The following is a 27,783-nucleotide window of genomic DNA, read 5'->3' on the forward strand; positions in this document are numbered from 1 at the left end:
CTGTAATCCAACGTATTTGGAGGGCAGCACCGTCCAAAGACAAATCTAATGCAAATATGAATGCATTTAATGTAAATGCAAATCTAACCAGATTTATGTGTGCTTTGCATGGCCTGTGTAAGGCAGGCACATTAAACCCAAGCACAGCACCTATTATGAAATAACATGTTGATGAAATTATAAACACCCTTCTTATGATGTGCCCTGTAATACGGATGTATTCTTTTGGTCTCACAACAACCCTGAACAAGGAAAATATAGGCCACTGCTACAGAAGAGGAGCTAGGATTAGATCAGTGGTATGACTGAATGGTTGCAGGTACATATGGAGAACTGCAGGGTTTTTCTGTCTAAACTTGCTGTTCCTTCTTAAAACATATTTGAGAGTTATTGGTCTACATGAAGCGATTATGGATGTGCAGCCAGAAGGAAGTTGTACCAAGACAGATGGGCTGCTGTTATATCTTTTGTGGTACTTGCTGAAGAATGCAACTTTTCATAATTCCAATAATCTTCCCGTTGTTCAAATAGGCAGAATATTCACTAACCATTGTTAAAGAGGTCTGTGCCATACATCCTGGTTCTGCCCTCACAATCAATAGCCATCCTGTGATGTTTTCTGGGTGACTTTATGCTAGTCATTCACTCTCAGCCTAACCTATTCCACAGGGTTGTTGTTGCTGTGAAAATGGAGTGGAGTGGAGGACTATGTCAGGCAACCTGGGTTCCTCACAAGTGGAAAAGGGGTGGGCTATAAATGCAATGCAATAATAATTTTAATTAAGTAGCCCAAATTAAAATCCCTACCTTACTAGTACCTTAACCACTAATTAATAGGAACATTCACCACCACCATTTGACCTTTAACAATAAATTTCTCCTTTCTATATAGTGCAAGTCAGTGTGTTGTAATCCTTTAAATGATAGCTATATGCTAAGCTTGGATCCTTTGTTTGCTGCTAAATGTGCCAGTGATCCTAGAACTAAGGTCCCCAAATTGTTTCTACAGCTAATACTTCTCAGCCAGAATTATAGAAGTGCTTGGATTGACAACAGAATTTCTCTCTCACCGCCCCACTCATTCTCATGATCCATAGCAGTTAATACCTAGTAGTTGTCTCTAGGACCTTTCCAAAGTTGTAATCCAAAACTTGCTTACTGCCCTGTTAAATGAATAATTGAAATCAAGGGGATTTTCTTCAAAATATGAAGATTGGGATTACTATTATTATTCCACTCCATGTTATCTTCATACCACCACTGGTAATTAGGTTAGGATGAAAGTGAGCAACTGGCCAGGTCTCCTGGGTTCCTGGTTGACCACACCGGCTCTCAGTGACAGAGTCCAATCCTAAACACATTTGCTACAGTAGTAAATTGAAGTAGGAATTCAGTCCAAATGCAAGTAAAAAGGATTTAGAAAGTGTCCAGAGTAGTTCTGGAGCAACACGTGGTTTCTACTCGTTGACTGGAGAGAGACAAAAAGAGCATTAAACGTGGAAATCAGTCGATCAAAACAAACATTGCAGAAAACTGCATTGCATCATGACTCATGCAAAAGCAGATGGCCGGATCGATCAGCAGATTAAGCTCAGTTCCTTTTAACAGAGCTTAGCTGAGCAGAGGATTTCCTTATGGCTTGACCACCTGACATTTCTAAACACATCTGTCTTTGTCCAGGTATGATCTGAGGAAAGGAGCAGTGCCTTTCGATGCAGATACAGCGTTCCACCAGGAGCATGTCACGAAGCTCCTGGAAACTAGATATGTGAGCTCAAGAGCAGTCACGACTGTCCACCCAGGAGTCAAGTTAAATCCAGGAAACACGAACACCACTTCCTTTAGCCAGAACAGGCAGGAAATGGGAAAGACAGAGCCAGTCTGCCTGGGAGGCGCCTGACTAAAATGCACACATCCCCCTTTGATACAGTTTTAAAACTGAGCTGCACTGCGGGGCAGGATTCACATTTGGGAAGGAGCTAGTGCTCAGAGCATGTGCTGAGTGCTCCCTGAAGCACCTACAGTGAACTCACACATCTGGAGTTAAGACTTTTAGTATGACATGATTAACTCAAGCCCATTATTTGCAGTTATATAGAATACACACGCAGATCACCAATGATTTATGACTGGCCCTGTATGAAAAATACCACAGCTCCAAGCACCAACTATTAGACTGTGTGGTCATCAGCATATCTTTCCAAAATGCAAGGGGAAAAAGAAAACAGATTGATCAGCATAATTCTAAGGTTAATTGGTGGTTAAACACTGGATGTCTTTTATGCTAATCAAGGTTGTTAGCTTAACAGGAGCTTCAGTTCTGATAGCATTGTTCAAAAAATTAGAGATTGCTTTGATATTAAGTGTGGGATGGGAGAGAAGAGTGGGCAACAGAAGAGAGCAGGATGTAAAGGAACCGGGAGTATTTTGTGGTACAACTTCCATAAGAGTATACCACGTCCCTCAGCCATAGTCAGCTATTGATACCATTACTTCTATTCTACAAGTTGTTGAATGCACAGCATTCCAATAGCAGTTCCAGAAAATGAGGGGTGGCTTTCAGCTGTCTACTGGCTACCCATTTTTCACTGTAAAGAAACTGGTTTTCGAGTTCTTCAAGGTGCACTCACACAGAATACTATGAATTCAACCCTGCACTTTCTAGGTTTGCTAAACAAAACATGCCCAGATCAGGAAGCTTTAGAACTTGCTATACTATAGTCACATAGCTGAGAAGTCCCATTGAGTTCAACTGGGATTAATTCTGAATAGACACATATAGGATTGATTGCACTTTTACAGATTAATTTGCTGATGACACCAAATTAAGGGTGTGCAAATCAAAAAGGGATTGCAAATAAAACAGCATCACTAAGTTCGACCATTTGCTAGCCCTCTATAACATATACATCCCAAAGCGATCATACTCCTTACTCTAATTGCAACTTTTTGCAAGGTAATAAATGATTAAAATTACTGTATATCAGTCATAAGCAATGCTGTTAGTATTTTATGTCCCTGCTACAAATATTATAAAACAAGTCTGCATTTCCCTGACTTTGCAAGTACATTTTTTTCTGTTTTTTTCTTCCCCACAAATCTGAATGTTTGCAGGAATGGATTGTTGCAGGCCATTGCTCCCATTCAGTAACTTTACTGAAAGTATTGCATCTACATTCATGTATGCTTAAATTCAGCAAATATCAAGTTTCAAAACTTGCTTAACTTTATCTTAAACTGTGAATAATGTATTTTACAACACTTAACTATCTTTGCTACCTGAATCTCTACGTTTTTCTAGTTATTTACCTCAACAAAAATAATTACAACTAATTCAGTATCAGTCTTTATAAGATTAAAACTCATTAAGTAGTTTGCTTATGATGAATTTCTCAAATTAACATCTAACTTAGGAATTTCTACCCTAATTAATCAGAGATTTGTATATACAAATTCATATAAAGATATCCAGTTATTTATAATATTGGCATTACTCATTATATAGTAAAAGATTAAGTCATACAGGATGAATATGCCTGTTTTCTGTGTTTTCCTTTCTCTCTTTAGAAAATTATTTGCTAGGTTTGTATAGTTCAGGAATTGTATAGTTCGCTTTCAGTGAGGAAGGGGAGAGATGCTGGCAGAACACCCATTATAGCTACTGTATTGCTGTAGCCATGGTGAGAAGTATGTGGAGATAGATTCTTCTTCTTCCTCCCATTGACTACAATAAGAGGAAATTATGCCAACATCAGAGCTGGTATTGTGTTGGGTTGCTCCTGTCAAGAAATGAATGCTACTCCAACAAACCCTGTTTCATCTTACTCTCCTAGAATTTTCCACCTGTGAAGAACAGCATTTATCATGCTACCAGCATAGCTTGCTTGCTGCTGGCACAGCAACACTTTCACTGTAGGTGCTTCCAATAATTGCTGGCCTTCCAATAATTCTAGTATCACTTCCCAATGGGCAAAATGTTATATAGTAAAAATTGCAATATATGCCAGCATGTGACAATCAGCCATGCTGACAGAAAAATGCTGGAAGCTGCAGGTCTTTATTGCAAACATGTACAAGATTGCCCACTGAAAGAACTTGATCTTCTTCATGATGATCTAATGAACACGATGAACTTAAACCATTTTGATATCACACAGTTTACACAAATAACTGAAATACAAATTAAATCAGGTTTAATTGCATTCTTAGAAACCCTGAGTTTATGAGTTTGCATATTAAAAGAACAGTAGCACATATTGTTTAGACACTCACAGTGTTAAAACAGTCCAGCAATTTATGGAATATTTGTTCCTTATATTTTTGACAAAAGTCAGAAACACATGATAACAGCGACATTTGTCATCCTTGTTTTGTTTCATAATCATATTTGTTGCAAGGAACCGGGCAAAATATCATTTCAGATTATAAGACTTAGGAATGAAGTGCAATGCCCAAAAAAGGACACAGTTATAGGTTCAGTAACAAAATCAGCCTTTTCTTAAGCTGCCATCTGCTTCTGCACTGATGGAGTTTATCCCACTCCCCACATGTACTTTATTAAATCGAAGAGACAACATCCATTAAAAAGAAATACAGTGTACATTATAATCACTGACCTTCTGGAAAGTAGAGACACTTGAAGTGTGTGAAAGGTGCAAACATTATATGCCAGGCCATCACACTAGGCAATGAACCTCCCCCACCCATTTACTACCAAACAGTTTTTAAGGACAGTAGTTTCTTTCAGTCCTATTGAACTATGAAAAGATGGGTTCAATTGGCACTAAGAAGTCCTCCAAAGAGCTGGCTGCCAAACTGACACAGGTTAGAGTAACTTTGGTAACTGTCTGAGTTGCTGTACATCAAGGAAAGTACCCACTGAATTCATGTTGTTTCCTTGGTTTAAATGGTCAGCGATGGGATGTTGCACAGTTTCATGTATCATTTGAACATCCAGATTCTCTTTGTCAGGATGCTGTGTGAACTCTGCTTTTCCATATAGAAGTTTCATTTTTGGGTTTAAAGAGAGATGTGAACTTTCAGTTGACTGATGCAGGATTCTTGGTGGAAGGACTGTATTTGTAACATTTCTTAATATAGGGCTCTCTGAATGTGGCAAACAGCCATTAGATAGTTCATTTTCACTCTGTACAGTATTATATGGAAACTGCCTCTCACCATCCATTTCAGAAGGTCCTTTCCAGCAAGTAAAGCCCTCTAAAACAGGGCTTAAATCCAGCTGTAGAACAGGTTCTACATCTTCTTCTCCCTTGCAGACATCAGTTTGCTGTTCATCATCGTTACTACCATCACTGCTTTGTAAGAGCCCGTACCTCCTCATGTACTTCTTGGTAGCAAAAGACATATTGCTTGGGGAAATTAAACCAAAGCCTACCAAAGTCTTGTCTGTGTTGGTTTGCAGAAGAGTCTGTACAGATGAAGCCATGGAATTCTTTTGGCTTGAATGACTCAGAGACAGCTGTGATAGTTGGCTTTCACTTAGATATTTGAGGGCAATAGCATTTGCTTCCATACTCAGATCTACTCCATTGGGAGTTAAGCCACTCATTCCAACATTAGCAAAAGAAATGTAGTTTAGCCCTGGGACAACTGCTTCAGGATTAATACATGCCATTATACTAAAAGAAATAGAAAAAAAATCATTATTTTAACTGTATGGAAATAGAAACACAGACTGCAATTCATTTCACCTACCTGTCAGGTCATAAAAGGGCAAGAACCACCCCCATAACATGTTGCCTGTTAGGCTGCTCAGAGCTTTTGATGGCAAGTTCCATCCTAAGGGCCTGAACATGTGCCTTTGAGGGAAGAAACAGGGCTATGTGGGGAAATCTGTGCCCCCACACCAATTAGTACAGTGGTGGGTAGAGGAAGATATGGAGTTGGGTGGAAAGCTAGTCAGGTAAAGGGAACACATTCCAGGCAGTTAACAGCTGTACTGTGTTCTGATTCTCCTCACATCCAAATGTGTGATGGTTGCCCTATCAGTTGCAGGTCTCTGGAATATGGTTTTGAATGCCAGATCAGTCCAAAAAAAGACCTTCTTTATCCATGATTTAATAGTGGATGAAGCAGATGATCTGACAAACATCAGCAATAGCTAGGTGGGCAATAGGGAGGAGTTATGCCCAATGGGGCACTTGGCTCAAGGAAGACCTGAGGGCCAGGGAGGGAGCACTGTTGTGGCATATAGGAATTCTCTGTCTCCGGGCTCCCTGTCCATCTACTACTAGTCTGGAGTAGTTTGCATCAGGTAAGTGGGGCAGGTTAGTGATTCTATTAGTATACCACCCACCCCAATTCTCAAAAGACTTTATCTAAGCTAATAGAGGTGGCATTGGTTGTAATGTTGAAACTTCCAGTGTCAAGAACACCTTAACTAGGGTAGCCCAGGATTTCATGGACACCCATGACAACCATGGCAGTGTCCAACATGTTATCAGCCCAATACAAGTAGCAGGACACTGTCTGGATTTGTTTTATTCAGTTAGGCATGGTGATAAGCAATTTGAAAGTAGGAGACTTCAAATCAGACTATTTGTCATGGTCTGATCACAGCCTGTTGAGATTTAGTCTTACAGCAACTTTTCCCCTTTGCAAGAATGCAGAGCTTATTAAAATCATGCAGCCCTGAAGGCCAATCAAGCTGGATAGTTTCCAGAGGGCAACTGGGGATTTTCCAACTAGATTTTTTTTGGAAAAAAAACCCAAATCCCTGCTTGATCCCTGGAATATAAAAATGCCTTAGGCAGCTGACACGATCACTCTTGAGCTCATAGTATAGCTTGTGTGACCCCATGGTTTATGCTGGCGCTAAAAGCAATGAAGCAATATAGGAAATGGCTTGACTACAGATGGAGAAAAACTCCTAAACTGAGCCCTGCTAAATGCTTAGGTTAAGCTTTATCTAGGGCCACTGAGGGGAGTGAAGAAACAACATTGCCTCTGTCCAATCCTGTGCCACCCAGTGGAATTCTTCAGGGTTACCCATGGCCTATTACATGCTGGAGTCAAAGATATCTTAGACCTGTCTCTAATATATTTGTGACACACATTCAGGATAAAATCTCTTGCATCTGCCAGAACTTCAATTTTGCAGCAGCTGAATCTGGCAAGGTTCCCAGAGCACCAATTTTCTTGAATGAGTTTCAATTGGTATAGCTTGAGGATGCTAACAAGGTGTTTGGAATGGTTCATGTAGCCACATTCATACTGGATCCTTGCCCCTCTTGGATTGTGAAAGCTAGCTGGGGGAATCTTGTATCTCTTTATGAGAGAACAGTCTCACACTGTCTTAAAGATGCAGTGGTGAGGTCGCTCCTGAAGAAGCCCTCTCTGGAACCAGAGGACCCAAATAACTTTTGGCTGGTGGCAAATGTTCCCTTCCTGCGCAAGGTCCTTCAACAGATGGTATATAACCAGCATCAAGCATTCTTGAAGAAGACTGATAATCTAGATCCATTTTAGTTTGGGCTTAAGCCAAATTTTCATTCAATAATAGCTTTGGTAAGTTTGTACTAAATCCTGTACTAATTCTAAGCAGCTTCGGATATCAGTATGATGGTATTCTTCTGGAGTGACTGTCTGGATTGGGAGTGGGGTATACTGTATTGCAGGGGTTCCATTCCAACTTGGATGGCTGACTCCACAAGGTTGTGCTTAGCAAATACTTCTCAGACTCATATACTCTACAGTATGGGGTTTCTCAGTTTGTCAATTTTGTCCTCAATGCTATTCAACATGTCATATATTCAGGAAGAATATATGGTATGACTATACACTATACTTTTCTTAACAGCAAACCTTTCTGTCAGAGCTTGGGGAAGAGAATTTTGTTTGGATGACAAGGAAACCTATCTGTAAGAATATGTGAAAGATATATACCTCTTTAATGATGTGAGTCATTTTCACTGGGAATAAGTGAGACAGATATAACAACAATCCATAAAAGAGAATCAAAGGGCAGGAAAAGGTAGCATTATGTTTGTCTCATTTGTATTTTACCCTACTCTCCAAAGGATCTTAGGGAGATTTAAAGTTGTCAAATAAGGCACCGGAAACCTTAAGTTCTATCCTATAGTAGTTTATAACAAGCTTGTGAACACCACCATTCCGGTGACATGCATGCATCACTATGAGAACTGTGGGCTATTTGAAAGTGGTCTGCTCCTTGGTTTGATCTACCAGTTTATCTACTAATGTCTTATTAGTACATGTGCAGATGAATGGATAGGAGTGTTTTTTTCCATGCATCTTTAACAGTTCATTTTACAAGAAAACTGTCAAGTCATGTGCAGCAGAACATGAATTGCCCTTGTGACAATTGTAGGAGTACTCTCTGTTCATTCTACACTACATAATCTTTTTTTATGAAACTTGACTAGGTTACCCCAACTCACTAATTCCTTTCCCCTAAAGCTGTAAAGTTGAACCTCCAATCAACCATTTTAGATGCCCTTTTGTAGTTTTCTTCAGTTATGATGAAACTATCTTTAGGAAAGAAAGGCTGAAGTGTACACAGCTCAGAATAAATGAATAACAGCCAATTAGAGAGTATTCTAGCTTCTGTGACATTTTTCTTCTTAGATTGTTAGAGCAAGGCTATTTTTCCCAGTTACCTGGCATTCTCTACTTTGTGTGTACTATTCATCTTGTCTGTAGAGTCAAGATTAATTCCAAGTTTTCTTAATTGCTTCAACGTTGCAGTCAGAACACTATCATTATCTCTCAGAACTGGATCAGGCACTAAACATCTCTCTGTCTTGCAGGTTTTTGAAGATGCAGGACATTCACTGTTGATCAGCTCCTTTTTTATTGGGAAACTGTGTTCTTCAGAAGATTCTTTTAGGAAGTGGTTTACTTGGCCCTGCAGAAACGTAGAAAGGAAGATACAGAAAACAGCAAGTGAAAAGCTAATTTTAGTAAAGTTACACATTGTTGTATTTACATTTATAGTCTGCCTTTTTTCCCTCTTGAATAGAACCCAAGGCGGCTTACATAACTCCATTTTATCCTTACAGCAGCAACCCTGTGAGGTAGGTTGTGTTGAGATTCTGTGACTGGCACAAAGTCACCCAGTGAGCTTCATGCCAAATGGGGACTAGAACCCAAATCTTCCAGGTCCCCATAACCACCACACCAACTCTCTACACACATATAATAGACCAGTGCATATTGACAATATATTAAATGTTCTCAGATCCTGAATTTAGAGGTACATTAAGTGCACTATTTACACTTGATAGTAACATAAATTTAACTTCTTCTATTCAGTGGTTAAGATGGCTTTATTAAATGGTTAACAGTTGGCTATTAACTTTGTTAATGGCTTTGCTTGCTTTGAATAATAAATCTTATTATTGAATCTACAAACTTTCCTTGATTCAGAGAAAAAAACATTACACCAGGAACTCATAGGGATAAAGTCTGGAAGCTTTTAATTTGCAATTTTAGATATTCAATGCAATCCAGAATCACTTACTGTGCCACATACTTTATTAAAAGGACACACCTAACATATGCCACACCAACCCCTGACCCCCCTCCCCCCAATTCTGGAAAATCAAGTCAGCAATGCTTCTTCATGATTTAAATGAAAAATATGGAGACTGATACAAGAATAAGTTGGACAACACACACTTGACACAGATCAAGCAATTGCCTCAGAAAAGAAGGTGGTTTCTCCACTAATCCTGTTAGAGTTGATTTGAGTGATAATATTAAAGTGAAAAGTCAGCTACAAGAACTTACCAATATATCCTTGTAAAATTTCTGATCATCTGTTGGGACATTTGGCAGGGAAGGAATGACATGTTCTACATTTTGTTCATTAATTGCTACCACATGATGGCCAGTTTCCCCTGACAGCCTGGTTTGTAAGCACATGCTAACACTTTCACTCAGCGGTGAAGGCTGAGGCATCTCTTTGGTAACTGGTGCACTGCAAGAAAGAAAGAACAGCAAATGATAGACAATTCTAATGACCATGTTCAGTGATCAGTGATTTCTGACTTTGGGTCAGAAGATGCTACATATTAAGTTAGGCATCTTGTGTTTAATTTTGAACCATGATTAACATGAAAAACTTGCTCATTATGAAAGCAAATCTTGGTTTCAAGATTTGTTTACCTGATATTTTCTTTTTACCTTCATTTCCACAGAGATAAAAGCTCTCTGTAAAACTGCATGATTCACCCACACAACCTATTATATCTAAATAGGTTTATAAATTCTTCTAGCATAGAATTAGAATTAGGACTTATTTAGATAATCATTACGGGAGAAACTTGTATCTGATTATTTTGGAAGATTTGAAAAATTTGATTCAAAGTTCATACAATTATTTGTTCTACATAAAAGGGCTTGAGGAGATACAGACTTGTTTTTGTTCACTGTCTCCTTCCATCTTAACTAGTACACAAAATGGACTGTTTGATTGGAAGTGGGAAGTGACATCAAAGCAAAACTGGCAAACTTTTTGCCAACTAGTTGTAGTAGGAGTAGTTGCAGCCCACTATTTGTTAAACTTTCTGTTGTTATAAATTAAGTGAAAGGGAGTGAGCATGTTGGCTTCTAGCTGCTCACCCTTGACAAGCTAAATATCCCAGGGATACACTGTTTCTGAACTGCTGTCTATTACATCCACACCCAAAATGTGCATGCTCCTCCTACAAGGACACATAATTCTAAATTCTTACATGATGAACAGGAATGCAAGAGTGGCACACTTCTAGGTTGTTTAGCTCAGTAGAAGCAGGTAGGCAGGAATTAATGTAGTCACTTGCTCCTGCTTGTTCATGGCTACCCAGGGTTTAAACCCTGGGTAATTATGACTTACGAAATTGGTCAAAGTCTGATAAGTTACTATTGAAAAGAACATAAAATAGTTTTCCAGCAATAAAACTTTAGACTATCTAGTACTGGCTACCTTGCAAATTTCCCTCTTCACAGTTTTTTTGCTGGTGTTAAGGTTAGAAAATAGAACAGTTGACAACAATTGCATGCAAAAGGAATCTGTAATGAATGTTCAGCCATATTGTACACCCAAAGTTGTACTGACCTCACTAGAGGGAAACAACAACAGCAATATATTGTTGTTAAGTGCTGAAAAGACTTTAACTTTACCAAAATACAAGCACACAAATAATCCATGCAATAAAATGTGCTAGAACTGAACATTTACCATGCACTAACCTGACTGTGTCAACCTATTCTTATTTAAATAACAATTAACACATATTCACAGACATATTCACAAACATGCACAGTTTAATAACCGAGGCTAGAAATATAGTGAATTCCAAACTGTTGCATAAGTCATAAAGTGACTCCTAGAACAATAGAGGTAATAAATACTGGCACTCAAACCAATCAATCGTATGGTGAAGGAGATAAGATTTAGATCATGTACTATGCCAGTCAATCAATATAGGTTATCAATTGCTGTAGAATGGTGATTTTTCATTATCCTCAGCAAAACAACAAACTAAATATTTTAAAAGTTACTTTGACTGTTGGAACGCAGGTTACCAAGAGATGGTTTGTTTAAAACAATTAAGTTAGAAAAACTTATGTATAAGCTTTTTAAAGCTTAAGGTCCCAGAACTAGACAGAACTTTACAGTGCTGTAATAAAGCACATTCCTTTTTACAGTTCACAGAATAAACAATCCAGTCACATGGATGGGAATTGGTTATTGGAGAAATAACCAATTTAATTCAGCCAATTCATGGGGTTGATTGTGCCACAACTACCACTTAAATTTGTCAGTCAGTAACTACAGCTACTTCCATAGTCGATTGTTTATATTAATTATTTACATTGCAAGGGAAACTTATTTCTTCTGTATACATGAATTTGATTTAAAAAATGACTACATTTTTCCAATGTGTAATGGGGATGCTATCAAGTACCATCTTTCTAAACGATTTGGTTATCATGCAATGTGTTTCAAGCCAACCACCATGATAGAATCAATGATCTAGGCTCCTTACTTTGACCTTTTAAGGAAAAGTGAAAATGGGTTTTTGAAACTAAATCCCACCTATTTTTTATATTAAAAATTGAGCTCTCCAATAAAAAATGAATATTGACACAAAATCTAGGTGCATACTAAAACAATCATCCTCAAGGGTCACTGTATCCAGCAAGCACTTAAATGAATAAAACATTTATGTCGGCCTAAACTAACGGGACTGCCAATGATGATCAATTTCTTCTAGTTCAAATATATTACATTATTGACAGCACAGGATGAGAGCTGTGGAACCACAGAGCAACAGTCAAATCAAATACCAGGTTATATCTTGCAAAAGCAAGCAGCTTCCATATGATAAAAGGTATAAAAAATTGAATATTTACCAGAATCCAGCAGAGGTCGGACAAAGTGCTTCTTCAGCAACATGAAGACTATCTACAAAGCTGGGTATATCAACAGCTTTTAATGAAGAGGCAATGCTTGTTTGACTCTTGTTCTTTTCAGTGTTCATAGAAATCTCAGAAATTTCTTCATTGGAAGTTTCTGCATCATCTTCTTTCATATAGTCTTTGTTCTTTTCCAAAGGGGAATTCCAGAACAAGCTAGCACCTAAGTAGTTCAAACAGGAAGAAAGTGTTGGCTGAACTCCATTAGACTGGTGTCAGTGCATCCTGTACAAGCATAGGCCGTTCTTGTCACGGCTGTCCCTCATGTCGAAGATTACAGCAAAGCAATGGCACAGACTGCTACAATTACTAGCCAATTATTACCGTATGTTTATTGTTAAGCAGTGGGAGGGACTATGGATAGTCCTACATATTAGCTTGTGCATGCTGCACAGGGTTTTTGCTTTGTTGCAACCACTGGGCTCTAGCAGGAGCCATAAAAAACGGAGATGCCGCTATATACTGCAGCATGGTCTAAAGTTCTTCCAATTCCATTAAACATCTCTATCTAGAAACAAAAGGTTCACACTAACATGAGAAGCTGATACTGTGGCCTCCTGAAGAAAGTAATGTTAACATTAATATATTCTGCACTTTTCTGAATAAGTGTATTAGCTCCTCTACAAAATTTGCATTTTCAAACAATTAACACTCAATCCGCAGGGACACAATGATTGTACAACATGAAAATATGCCTTGATACTGTTCAGTGTGGGCACAGGACCCAAGTATGATAGCAGAATGGTCTGCCAGGATATACAAGAGAAACAAAACAGCAGGCTAGAAACAATTTTCCTTTCTCTTGCATTACTGTTGCTTCAGGGTAGGGCTTAAAATCATTACCTGTGCTTACTGCAATGCTGACACTTTTCTTCATGTGTAACCCAGGAGAAGATTGTGTTTCCATAGCAACAAATTCTAGTTGCTTCTCAGACTGTACACTACTGTTTGCTATGGTCTTAGTGGAACAGGGTTGAAGAGTCTGTGCTTCTAAAAGCCGCTGGATCTATAACCATGTAAGATCAGTGTTAATTGTACAGCCAAGATAACAAAACTGAGAAAATAGTACAGTAAATATCACTTGTCAATTCATCTCTTATGCATGTACAGCTATTCTTTCCTTAAAGCAACATTTTAAAGCACCTTAAGATAACAATTTAATACAGGAAATTGTACAACAGCAAAAAAATGTTGCTACTGAAACTGTAAATCTCATTTTTTAAAATCCGGTTGGTTTTTGGCTTCTGGACTGATCTTAATTCCAAACAAGTTAATAGATCATTAAATTGACTAGTAAACATACCAGTATTAGCCATTCTAAAATCATATAATTATTACATTAAGTATTTGTAAAGGATGGTCCTACTAATTCAGTACTTGCCTCTGAGGAAACCAAACTTAAGCAGAGGAACAATGTTCTGTTATAGTAATATCATATTGGCTGGCATATTATTTTCCAGTAATTAAGCTAAATATAAAGTATATTGAGTGATAGAATTAACCCAACAAACCTGAGCTTGCAGCAGCTTGATCTGTCTGTCTTGTTCAGAAAGAATTCTATAAACATCTGATGATAATCCCATAACTTCATTATCTGATACCATTTTTTGTGCAGTAGTATGCATGCATCCTGAATACACTGCATGGGACTGTGTACTACCAGAGTCAACAGTGGAAGGATTCTTTACTATAGCTGATACGTTATCACCAAAGGGAGAATTTCCCATTATTCCATGATGGCCTAAGTTTGTGTGGCAATTTTTGGCACATACTGGATTGCAGCCAGTATTTGTACATTCTATACTTTGACAGATTAATTGTGTACTCTCTTGGGCACTGCCTGACTGGATTTCAGGTCTATGACTAGAACTTGTTTTATGCAGCCCTTGCCAAATATTTGTTGGACTGTACTGCATGTGGCCACATAGCTGACAGTTGCAGACACAGGAAGGACAGCAAAGTGGACCTTGAACTGGTATCCGAAAATCCACTGGTGGCCTTATATGTTGAGGTGACAACGCACAGCTATGCCAGAGATGCTGTGAAGCTATTGGAGTATTAGATGATGAGGTTGCAGCGATAGGAAATTTTCCATTCCTTTCCATAGCATCATCACTTGCCAAGTGTCTTTCAGAAGGTATTCCAAGTTGATGAGATGAAGTGTTGGGTGAGGAACCACTACAAGGTGTTGAAGAAGAGGAAGAAGAGGAAGATCCAAAACTCTTTCTTTGAGACTCAACTCCACCAGCCTGCTCTTGAGGTGGTGACTGCATTCCTTTGTAAGATTTTAAAACTGGATTTTTCTGCTTTAATTGGCCAGGCAATTGCCTTGGAGAAGGTTTCTTGGAACATGAACCAAAAATTTGCTTCCCATTATCAGAACTCTGAAGTTGGCACGGTGGATGCTCTGTGGGACTTGTTATATTACCAGGTTGATGTCCAAATGAAAGCTGCTTTTTTGTTTGCATGATCATTCCATGTTTGGACCTTGGTATAGATTCTGCAGTTACACCATCAAATACAACTGACAATTCAGGGACTGAAGGCTGGATCTTAGTCATCTGGAAACCAGGACAATACAAGCTTACAATATTGTGATTACTGAAGATAAAAACATTCATGTAAACAATTTAATCTGAAAGGTTCTCACCCTTTTCACCTCAGTAATTTTTGTCTAACAGATTTCCCTACACTAAAAATACAAATGAGTGGAAAACAAACCATAAAGCAAAGCATAAGCCACAACCCACTCTTAAAGGAGACCTCAAATAGCCTTTCCAAAATCCTCAATAAAGTATCCTTCTGCTGTACTACTGCAGAATACACTATCGCCAGTGTACATATGTCTCACAGCAAAATTTAATGAGCAGAGCTGCTGTCTACATTCAGAAACTTGTCATTTGTTTTTTCTTTAGCTTAGTAAGTAGGAAAACTGAAGATAAAAATATTCAACATGATCTCAATTCCTACTAAACAAAATCAAATATTTGGGCTATGGGTCAGCAGAGTCAATTATTCTTCCATGTTCAAAGAATACAGCTTCTTTTAAAAGTTAATCTGATATATTTGTGGCAATAAAGGGTTAAATAGCACTGTAGTACAACCTAGTGGCAAGACTATGGCATAGCACTAGCTTGATACTAATGCTGAATCTGGGCCAAAAACACAGCAAGAAAATTTTCTTGACCCTTGAAGGTAATCAAAGAAGAGATCTAGAAGTTACCTGTTGACTCACTGGAAGAGGATGGGGAAATGGCCGCGGGGATGCATCATCTTCCACACCAGAATCATGATCACTGACAGATAGTTTACTTGGAGAAGAACCTTGAGTTGGGCTAAAAATATTTCAATATTTGTATTTCTTGTAAAATATAACTCACCAGAAAATGCCCTGAAATATTAAGTTTCGCACTCCAGCTACATTTAGAAGAATAAATACTACAAATACCCAGAGAATCTATAGGATTTCAGTCCTATGTACAATACTGCATTTTACAACATAACTGGTTTTCAATACAGTCTTGGAACAAGTAATGTTTTATGGAAATATGCACCCTTTACAGAAATACGAGTAGCTACTGGAAGGCAGCCTATATAATTTGGTTCTGAACTACAATTATTTGTAAGCAAACTAAACAAAATGCAATGGCCTTATTATATATAAATAAAAGAATTAAGGTTTCTGGTGGCTGCTTTTAATGTGTGCATTTTTGTTTGACTAGTGCAACTAAGAGAAATGTCAAATGGAAAAGCATTTTCCCCTAATGCAGTATTTGGCAGTCTTCATATTTCAATATGGTAAACTAAGCTGTTTAGCTAATTTCACTAGGAAGCAATATTTACAGGATGTCCACATCCACACATATCACATGAGTTTCTTGTTTGGTTAAGTTCAGGCTGCCTATTGTGTGTCAGGCAAGAACAATTACAGAAATCCTACTTGTTTACCTCCTGCTATGTTCTATGTACTTACGTTTATACTAGGAAGGTTAACTATTAACAATTCTTACTGAAAATCTGTACATCCTTTCTGTAGAAAGTGCAGAATTGCATACTGGCAGACATATAGGACAGATTATATGCATAAGTGTTTGAAATATGCCTCACCTGCTAAATGAAATCTTTTTTAAAATTTGGCTGAAGAACTCCATTTCTGAATTTTTATTGTCTGAATTCAGCTCAAACTGAACAGCATATCTATCTGAAGGCTCCACATTCTGAAATGAGGTAGATGCAGTTAGTAATCTCTATTTTAACCATTTTCACACAATTTTCTTTCCTTCTCACCCCAAACACTTCATAAGAAACCCTAAACAAGCCAAAATAGTGTCAAAATATTTTTACATCTTAGGAGCCTTTTCTGATGTAGAAGATTCATGACTGCTACATTGTGAATATACCTAACAACTGAAGATTGCCACATTATTTGTTTTAAATTAATTAAGAACCTGAATGAAAAGCATGGACAGTGGCCTACATGCATACCTTTGTTTGTGTTCTTGTCCTGTAAGGCTGTTATTAAGTTATTGTATAATTAGTTTGGCACTCACTTTTATGCCATTATCCTAGTAAAGTAGCCACATATCTGTCATTTTTGCTGCAGTTAAATGCAACGGGCCTTAATTTGCCCCCTTACCAATAGCACACCTTCCACAAACCCAGTGAGGTTTTGCTCAGCAGGAACAGTAAATATTCATGTTATTTATAACGCTTAGCTGCTATGTGATGACAGATCATAAAGGTGCTAAACCAAAATTTTAAGGATAACTTTCCAATTACTCCATTTTTAGCTCACCTTCCCCTCCCTTTCAAGAAGGGTAGAGTGGCTTATGGAGTTTCTTCATCCTCACAATCACTGTGTGAGGTAGGTTAGGTTAGAAAGCATAAGATGGTCAGGACACTCAAGGGTTGCAAGGCTAAACAGGGGATTCAAACTTGCCTTTCATTGGTTTTAATCCAGTATTCAAACCACTATACCACACTGGCCCATACAGCTGCATTAACTGCTTTTACAAAATAACTGATAGCTTTGGAAAAATTCACTCAAGTATTGCATGTACAGAGCTACAGAAGAAATGCATAATACTGTATACATATGCATCCAAATCCCTTAAGTATTTAACTGACAAGAAACAACTGACCATGGCTACATTGCAATCATATATCTAACTTGATAAAGACCAGAAATAAAGCAACTTACTTTGAACCGATGTAAAGTTTCTTTGTTTGTAAGTAACTGGAAACATAATTCAGTATGTCCACCACAGGGGAGGCATTCATAAAACTCTGGATCTTTATGCTTTGATGAATAAAGGACTATAAGAAAACTGCCTGATTCTGAAAGTACCCTAAATAGGGGGAGGGGAGAATCAAAACAAAAAGAGATTCACCTGCTAATGTGATGCACTGAGTTGGAATAATAGGCTTTAAAATAGCAAATGCAGCTCAGTATAAGCTACTGTTAAGTAAGGCACATTAGGGTAAAATAAATAAATACATCCTACACCGATAGGACCTTAGCTAGCGGTGACTAATCAAGATAAATACAGAAGTTCTGGTAAATAGCTTGATGATAATGTCAGTGACTGGCTTTGCACAGCATTGCAAGCTATCATGAGTAACTAGCCAGAATGGGTCCTCATGTCATGCAGCCTGGTCTAACTCCTGTCTACAGGACAGCTCGTTTGTGGGCAGCAAGCCATCCTACAAACCCATGACTAGTTGTAGGGATTTCTGGAACCACAATTTCTGTCCTACTTTTTTCTGGCAACAACCTCAGCATGGCTTACATCATTCTCTTTCTCCTGGTCTCAGTCTTATCCCCACAACAACAACCCTATGTCATACTTTGGGCTGAGAGTTTGTAGCTGGCCCAAAGCCACCCAGTGAGCTCCATGGTTGAGCAAGGACCAAAACCCAGATTGCTTGTATCCCACTTCTGTGCTTCGGACCACTACACCACACTGGTTCTCATCAATGAGTGGTCATGTCATCTGAATTCAGGAAACTGACCCTGTCGTGATTCCAGGGGAACCCACTTGCCAACAGCAGCAGAAACTTTTGCTGTTCTTGCCTGAGTCACCACCAGCTACTCCCAACAAGTATCCAAATGGTACTTTAGAATGATTATAAATGGCTCACTCTCACCAGCTGCAATCAGAAGATATTTTGTACTTGCCATGGTTATCCCAACACAGAGACTACTTTTTATGAATTCTGAAGAGACAGATACTGACAGCACCTCCAAAGTCCCCAAGCTGCACATTGCAGGGGCTGCCAGTGATTCACCATCTTCTGAAAAATAATTTTGGTGCAAATGAATGCACGGAAATGTACCATTTTTCTGAGGTTGCACAAAAGTGCACCTCTGAATAGCTTAAATGTAAAGGCTTGCCCAAGCAATGCCCTAGTAGGTAACTCCTGTGGAAGTGCAGCAGGTTCCAGCCACAGCCACCAAACAAGAATGCCTTCAAATTGGTTATTTTTTAAATTTGTACAGCTGTCAGAGCTGTCAAGAGATAGCAAGGGATTTTCCCCTACAAAATGGGGTGGTGCCTCACCTCCCCAACTTTGTACTGATCTCCTCAGAGTTTTTAGTTTATGCCACAGGTGCCAATGTCCCCACCTTTCCCCTCACTTTTCTGCATCTCCAGCTACTCAGGAAAGCAACATTCATGAGGCTACTGGTTTCTCATTAGTACTTTTGACCCTTAAAAGATCTAAGAAGAGTTTTTGTTCTTAAAACTCTGGCAACTGTCAGCCATTCTTTGACGGGGATTTTTTTTTGGCTCCTTCTTAGATGGTAGACTAGCATTGTTTGAAAACGTGGCTTTTCTAGCTGACATTTTGCCTGACAGTGGATAAAAAGGATAACTATCTCAATAAATAAAAATCCTGATGATTGAATAGTAAGAAGGACATTTTTCTTGTAACCCTCACTGTTTGAGAAAAATTCATTTTATTTATAATCACCTCTCTTGAATTGAAGAGCTGAATAAGAAGCGTAGACAACAGGTCCAGACCTGTGGATTGTAGATATGAGATATTCCACTCAACCAGCTACAGGAAAGAAAAATTAGATTTCTGAGTACTTTCATTGGCATTGATACTACAACAGGTATATCCTTATGTAGCTCAAGCATTAATACAATAACTTTTCCAGTTAATCTGAAGATGCACTATAATATATGTCTATGCTTATATTTCTTACATTTCTATATTGCCCAACAGCCAAATGCCAAGCAAATTCAAATATTGGAAGACTAGGAAATGTTCACATTAAAATACTTACATGCCAATCAGTGGCAAACTATAAGCCTTGGGGTCTGTTTCCAGAACTAGAAGTAACTTCCTGGTCTGGTCCATTGTAAGGTATCTGCAGGAAAGTAAACATTTTCTCCCTGAAGAAAAGTTGCTTGTCAACTCCAATTTGTTTGCTTTATTAATACAACAAAGCTCACCTAAGTACCTCACCCCTTAGTCTCCATCAGAGTTGGCACTTGAAGAAAGGCCCCATAAGTTGAATGCAGCGATAGGGTAGATTGTGATCAGGAGCTGCACTCCTACAGGTATTGTTCCAACTTAGAACACCGGACGTTCATTGGGGATGCTATATAAATCTTTGTAAGCATTCTTCTTACATGTACCACAGAGAAACCAATTCCCAGTACATTAGTGGGGACAAAAATGCAGCCTTTGATTTACACATCAATCCAAAGTGATTCAACTTGCCTGCATGCAAGCCATTTTTATTTCCAAAACTAATAGGACTATACATCTGAAACATGTGGGAAGAATGCCATACAAAGATTTTTGCATTATTAGTGATATGCAGATTATAGCTACTTGAAAAGCTGCTATGTAGTAGTTATAAATGTGAAAGCTGCTTCCTAAGTGGACCGCCCCATCATTTGGGGGATTTTTTAAATAAGCTACCTCTATACAATACATAGCACTAGTACAGAAAATATTCAGAGAATGGGGGCAAACCACACAGGTAGGCAGTTTCTGCACATTGCAGCCACTGCCTCAAAATTGCCACTATATGAAAGTAATTCCAGTGGCTTCCACTTGGTCTTATTCCCAAAAGTCCAACTATTTTAATTTGTCTATATAGTTTCCAGTAAACCAGTCACTGGATACAGACAGTATAATGTATAAAAACCAGAAATGGCCATTATTATATCCTGTTCTGTCTTCTTTATCACCAGAACTTCTAACAGAATTAAGAACTGCCTTTCAGTAGCCTGCAAGATCTTTGATGTATCTGAATGTCAGACCCACTGAACAAAGCATACATATCAACAATGAACCTTTAGGGTTAGCATTAACTTACCCACATTTGTAAGTTCTCTGCACCTGTGAAATGTTTATGTGACTGCTTAGGTTTCTTGCAAGGGCTGTCGGAATTATTGGAACAGGCTTCACAGGAGAGTATTTTAAAGCATTGCCTATTGTAACAGCTGCCCAATGAAAGTCAAAGTTTAGGTTATCCATATTCTCTGTTGAAGAGATATGAACTCTTAAGGTCAACATATTGGAAGGCTCCAAAGAATCTTGGCTGTTCAGATTCTGTTGCAGTTTCTAAAGAAAGAAAAGGTTACCAAAATTAGTTTAAGAGACAGATATAACATTAGCAGAGTTTGTTAAAAATAGGAGAGGCTGCTATGACTGCATTCTTTCCACGCCAGGCTTCTGTACTTCTAGCAAGTACATAAACTCAGCTGGAAAGAGCACCAAAGGCAGCAGCAGTGATAGGGCACACATTTATCCCTTCCACAATGAGTGCAGTGAAGGACAGTGGGTAGAAAAGATTAGGGGAGGGGTGGAGGAAGAAGCTGGCCTGAGGGCAAGTTTTAGGAAAAACCATTTCCAAGTCCATATTAAAAATAGAAGTAAACGCTGATATTGGTTCTTAAGGCACATACGTATAACTATTATTGTTCTGAGGCAGACTAATAAGTAGCTGCTAGACGTTAGCAGAGCAACACAATATGGAATCATTGCAGAAACTGAATAATCGTTCCAAGCTTTTTACCTTAAAAGCCAAGCTGAAATCTTCAGACCTGTGCACTATGACATCATCTGATGAAGATCCCCAGGCATTAAATGTACATGGAATCAAAAAGTCTCCAGGAAGAGGTGCCGAGGGGATTTTCCCCAAGCTACCAGTTACTTCACGACCCGGATCAAAACGGTCTATTGTTAGTGATACACCCTCATTATCTGTGCCAGAAAAAATTAAACAATTAAAGAGAATTCTGTGTTCACTAATCGAAAAGACAGTAATCTGTAACATGTATTAGTCTAAGGCTATGATTCTCACTTGAAAGGTCCCAGGTTCAAGGTCTAAAGAAACCCAGTCCAAAGGAATTTGATGAGTGTAAACTTGGGAAAAGTCATTGCTTAATGATACAACCATGTGCTCTGCATGCAGCAGTAATTTGCTGATTCAGTACACAATTCAGTTAAAAGAATCTTGGAAGAACACAACAAACGTCTCCACCTGAGGTCTTGTAGCGTACTGTCTACAGCAGTGAGGACTGTCCAACTGGGGAAATTATTGAAGCTGAATTCAGACACAAGTATCCCCACATTAAATAGTAACTTATGTACATTCCTCTGCATAGTTGTATATATGAATGCATGATGAACTGGAGAAGCCTTGAGCTAGAGTAATTTCAGTCAGTGGTATTCCATCTGATTTCCTTCCTCTTTGGCTTTGATGTATGCCACTATCCCTGCCCTCAGCAAATTTTTGCGTTGAATAGTTTTACTAGAATGGATGGGAGAAAGACTTACAATGAGGCTGTTTTCCTTGATTTGTGCCAGTGAATAATCTTTGTAAAAGTCCTTTTCCCCTTAGGAAGTACAGGACATTGCACACACCAAGTAAAACATACAAAACCGGGCTGTTTAAAATCCCCAATTTTATATTTATGAACCCTAGTTTCTTTGCATAATTCTAGATTTACTATTGAGTCGAGAGGAGTGAAGCAGTTTTTTTGCACACATTGGGTTTTGGGTTCAAACACAAGTTTGCACTTTCAAGCACAAGTTGAAAAGGAACTCAGGTAGGAGGGCTGGCAAAGTTCCATTAGACCATGAAGAGCTATTGTCAGTCAGGAGAGACAATATTGGCCTAGGTAGGCTAGCAGCCTGTCAATAAAGGCAGTTTTATATGTTCACTATCCTTTAGTATTACTTCTATCGCATTATTACTTTGAGTAAGACCATGAGGCTTACTCAGTCAGTTAGTCAAAATCAGAAGAGCTGGTCAGTGGCTTATCTGACATTCTAAGTACCTTCATCTATGGCAAGAGTTGCAACTAGAAAGCAGGAGAATGGTTTTCTTCGACTTTGCTTAGCATGACGATGGGCAAGTCTCAGTGTCTTCTCAGCCATGATCAACTTTGGGTTTCTGAAGAGACACATAATTAAAATATTAATACCTGAATTTACAGTTTCTAAATAGTATTAGATTGGGACTTTCAGTTATCTCCAAAAATAACTTATTACCACAAAAAATACATAACAGAAAATAATTACTGGTTAAGACAACACAATAACCCACACTCCAGGGTTGAGTATTACTTGATGAACCATCTAGTATCTTATTGCAACTATAGCAACAAGCTGTAGCTTGTCAACCAAAACAGCTATGAAGAGAACCCATGGTTTATTGTTGTGTTATGAACCATGGTTTGGTTCATCATGGTTTGTCAGTACATAGTTATCATGTTGTCTGAATCCAGTGAATAAGTTCATGTCTCAAAGTAAGAAAACAAGGAAGCAGCAAGACAGAAAAACAAATGAGGAAGCAACATATAATTTTTTTAGGTTTGAAATTGTTGTTATATGAACAACTGTGTAATATGTGAAAAGGTGGAAGCTTCTCAAGTGACCCATACTTAGATATTTGGATCCATACAGGTTTCCAGCCTTGTTTCATAAACAAACATCCTTTAGTAACCTATGTGGGTGATTTGCATGGGATTATGGACAGGGGAAGGGCAAGATTCTGCTTGTGTGTGGAGGGTGGGTACACTGGAAGACTGTCAGAAAAAATACAACTTCTTTAACCCAAAAGATAACAAGTCATACCTATGAGAACTCAGGTGAGAGATGGTGCTTTCTCCAGTAGGAGATGGATTCCAAAGTGCACATTTAGATGGAGGAAAACTGAAGGGGAGCATCTTCCCTCTGAAAGATAAACAATTACTCCTTTTGATTTAGTTAATTAGAAAAGTGTGGGTGATTTGTCGGTCAAGTCATTTAAAAGGCTACAACTCCCACCAAATTTTACTACTGGCTAGGGACAATGTAAGTTGTAGGTCAAAGCATCTGAAGCTCCTCAAGATTCCACCCTGAGTTGAAGACAAACATAGCCTTCTTCAACCTGGTGCTCCAAATGCATTAGACTAAAGCTCCTCTCATGCCCAGATGGAAATTGTAGTTCAACACATCTAGGGGAGCAAAAGGTTGGGAAGCCGATGTTCTATTTTTATATGTATCAAATTCTCTCAAAATTGCAAGACAGAAATGGTGCCCTTTAGTATATAAATATGTTCATCTCTCTAATTTTAATAAAAACAGCAGTTTCTTCACATCTTCCCTGAATAAATGAATACCAAATCATTCATTAGGTTCAACTGATTCCATTACAATGTAGAATGAAATAACCCATAATTTGTGATCGCCACAAATTCTCCTCCAACTCCGAAGTCTTCTGTGCATGCAAAAAGTGATATAAGAGTCAACACTTCTCTCTCCATAGTTAAGGCGAACCACTCTGAAGCAGAACTGGGGATACTCAAGGCAGACCAAGGGGATATGGGAATGCAATCTGCCAATAATGTCTATTCCATGGGTGAGGGAACACTGTTGGATCCAGGCCACTGTTTCCGTGACAGAGTTAACTTGTAACGATCAACAAGGTTTTGCGAGTTAGAGTGTCCATGTGGCTACTGACATACAAATAAAACTTTTAAAAGAACATATAAACTCAAAACATTCAGGGGAAACACTTAGTTCTGTTTGCTGGCTACTGATTCACCAAACCTCTGCAAAGAAACATAAATGCATCTTAAGGCAAAGCTGCTAAGGTATAACTTGTAGTCCAATTCTAGCTCAGCCATACATGTATCTAAGCCTCTTTCTTTCAATGAGTATTGAAACAAATTCTCCATGTATTTGTTTCCAATAGTGAAACAATGTTGTAATTACTGAAACAAATACTTATGTAACTGGAATTTAAATCATACATACTGAAGCTGAACAAAATTTTTATGATACCTTTGATTCTGAAGTACAGAGGAAATAAATTCCATGGGACTGAAAATATAAAATCTTAATGATTCACCCTGCTGAAAATTATAGGAGCAGAAATGGCATAAAAGAAAAAAAATTAAATGCCTCAAACATATCTTGATACTTTAGCATTCTAACATATTAGAGTAAGATATTAAGTATATACCCCTTTAAACCCTAAAATCATTTTAACACTAGTAATTCCTAAACACAACTTTTTAGGTATAGCAAGAATTGCATCATGGCTTACAAATTTAACATAGTGGCAATACTAATCCCTGGAAGTAATTAAAATGCATGCACCAGGAATTAAAGACTAGAATGAATGTTTTTCAAAGGTATGTGTGGAAATTAAACAGCTACCTCTCTGCCCAGAGGGCATATTGCTGCTGTATTCTATCCTTTCTCCCAGATACTCAGAATTACATTTTACTACCATATCAGTATTAAAGTAGATCAGTCTGATGGTCAATGACATCAACAGTGTCACCCATTTAAAGTCAAGTCTTTTAAGTTATGAAACAGTATTCACCAAGAGTCCATTTTTACCACAGAAGAATTTCTACATAAAAAATCAGTAATTGTACATACTCCAAGCAATAGGGGGGCAAATTCCACACACTTGACATTCCCAGTTCTCCTACTCAATGACTACTCATATTTCAATGGCTCAGGATGGGGTTATTGCTGCTTTTATCACCATCACAGATCTGTTACGCTCTGAATTAGTATCAATAAAAGTTATAGCCCATTGGAAGAAAGTCCAAGTGCCCGCAGCCATTACTGCTGCACCTTCATGCATGGCACAAGAACACACACAGGAGACCTCTCCGTTATCCTCAGTCAATAGCAAATGCCCGCTGGGTGACAGATGATGCCTCATGCACTCATTATATTGATACACCACTTCCGACATTATCAACAACCTGCATGAATGTGCCTGGCAAGTCTCAGAGCACAACAGCAACATGCTGTCTTTTGTCTCACTTCCTTCACAGCAGGTTGGCAGAGTCACTTAAAAGGGGATCAGGTCTACATGCTAGCTGGCCATCAGTGACAAGTGGACAACTTGTGGACCTCAAGATACTTTGGTTTACAGCTTTTAGCATTAGCTATGCTACCTAGAAATGATGGAAACAGTGTGAAAACACATCTTGAGAGCCACAGGTTGTCACCTCCAAGCCTTTAAAGAAAGAACCCTACCCGCAACAATAATTTAAAGGTACCCTTAACAATTATTGCAAACTCAGTGTGCATGAGACTAGGATGCTATCTTTTCTGAGTTCATTCACGAGTGATCACCGAGAGCTGCGCATACGATTAGACGGATAATCGTTTCAGCTTTGAGGGGCACAAGAATTTCGGTTGGATACACAGTACTATTTGACCTTTAATTTCCCCGAGCGTTCACCCAGAAATAGAGCAGCTCCCCTTGGCGGGGAAGGCAGGCCATGACGCTTCAAAGGGGCGTGCGGATGGGAACCTCGCTTGTCCAAACCCAGTCTCGGCATCGTAGCCAGTATGACACCACAGCAGCAGGCAGATGCAATGAAAAGGGAAACATCACCAGTTGAACAACTGCCTGTCACACAGTTGTCAAAGGGACGCACAAGGCCTAACAGAAAGAGCTGAGAACTTTAACTCTGTATTTTTAAAGCAAGAAAGCCATTAGACGAGCTTGTGGTAGGAAAAGAAATAAGCGTATATGAACGAACGAGACAGTGGGGACTGAAGAGAACCCCCAGCTCTCCGTGGGGGAAAATTCCCGTCAAAGGCAGCAGCTGCTCACTTACCTCCCCACTCCCTTTTCCATACGTGGGAAAATCCCTCCCGGCGCTCAAAAGCCTGACCGGGCTACAAACAGAATAACCGAATCCTCATTCCCTCCCTGTTGTGGCGGCTCCAATGGCGGCACGATCAGCCAATAAGCAGCCGTTTAGTCGGCAGCGTCATCCAGCCAATCAAAGATCATTCCAAGAATTTTCCCCGCCCACCGCTTCGTTTTAATCGTTTTCATCACGCCAATCAAAGCTGTCTCACCACCCAGCTGTTCGCTGTAACCAATCACATAGCCCCTGGTGAAACAGAGGCCAGCTACGCGCGCGCGGAACTCTTGTGGGAGGGATATTTAAAAACTCGGCTTTGTTTTCAACGGTTGAAGGTAGAGAGTTATTGCGCAGGCGCAGAGGCAAATTGGGGAACGTGCGGAATAGGTGTGGTTTCCTCTGTTGCCACAGTGATACTAATGCTTAGTCTCTAGGGGTGGTCTGAGGTTGTAGACGTGAATGCACTTGGATAGATATATTTAGAATAAGTCTACTACTGTCATGTAGTCAAATTTATAGGCCATCCCTATTTTATGTTTTCTCAGAAATAAGGTCCATTAGGTTCAAGGGGAGCTTCCGATGAGGTATTTCCAAGGGGTTGGTGGCCTTACTATTTAGTATTTAAATGTCTACCCCACCCATTAGCCAGGATGACTTTCTGGACAGCTAATTACTTGGCGGCAAATTATTAGTACTTTCTTTATAGCCACATCTGCCAAGTGTCGATAAAAGCAGCAGTGGTTCATAGTCTATTCTGGAAAAATACATTGTGTTTTAGTGCCAGGATTAAAGCCTCAGTCTATCCTAGGCAAGTCTTACTGAATTCTAGTAGGCTTCCAGCGTTAGCACCCATTTAATTTCGAGAGGCTTTTTTATTACCATGTAAAGGATTGTGCTGCTTTATCTTTTCCCCAGCGAATAACGAACTGGCACCTTTGCATTTTGATTTCAGGTGAGTCCAAATTTCAAGGTTTGACAACCAATTGCAAAAGAACAGAGACCTATAATCCTTCGATGTTTCTTAATTTAAGTATAAAGTGATTCGAGGGTATTGCTGCAAGTACTCTCCCTTATTTCCATGGCACTGCTCCGAGCAAAAACAACCTCCCCACCCTTTTAGTCACGCTTGACTAAAACCAACCCCGCTGCAGACCCTGTTATTCTGGACTGGCTTTCCCATGCGCCCCAGTGAGCACAGCCAATG

General features: G+C 38.9%; 1 protein-coding gene across 2 annotated transcripts; it reads right to left on the reverse strand.

The window, feature by feature from the left end:
- Positions 1-4,171: 4,171 nt before the first annotated feature.
- Positions 4,172-26,659, reverse strand: STIL (STIL centriolar assembly protein). Of its 2 annotated transcripts, XM_044430332.1 has the most exons (16): positions 26,547-26,659; positions 23,548-23,646; positions 22,749-22,864; positions 21,482-21,669; positions 20,780-21,027; positions 19,736-19,819; positions 19,417-19,503; positions 17,645-17,792; positions 16,552-16,661; positions 15,668-15,779; positions 13,956-15,005; positions 13,288-13,450; positions 12,382-12,607; positions 9,772-9,961; positions 8,640-8,887; positions 4,172-5,639 (listed from the first exon to the last, which is right to left on the reverse strand). In XM_044430332.1, the coding sequence occupies exons 1-16, from the start codon at positions 26,564-26,566 to the stop codon at positions 4,826-4,828; spliced, it is 3,903 nt and encodes a 1,300-aa protein (XP_044286267.1). In that variant the 5' UTR covers positions 26,567-26,659; the 3' UTR covers positions 4,172-4,825. The 2 variants fall into 2 exon arrangements, with proteins under 2 accessions (XP_044286267.1, XP_044286268.1); XM_044430333.1 differs by lacking the exon at positions 4,172-5,639 and having other exon boundaries at positions 5,676-8,887.
- Between the last annotated feature and the right edge of the window lie 1,124 nt (positions 26,660-27,783).

The sequence above is a fragment of the Varanus komodoensis genome, unplaced genomic scaffold, assembly GCF_004798865.1.
Source record: "Varanus komodoensis strain SLA01 unplaced genomic scaffold, ASM479886v1 scaffold20_1, whole genome shotgun sequence".
Classification (NCBI taxonomy): domain Eukaryota; kingdom Metazoa; phylum Chordata; class Lepidosauria; order Squamata; family Varanidae; genus Varanus; species Varanus komodoensis.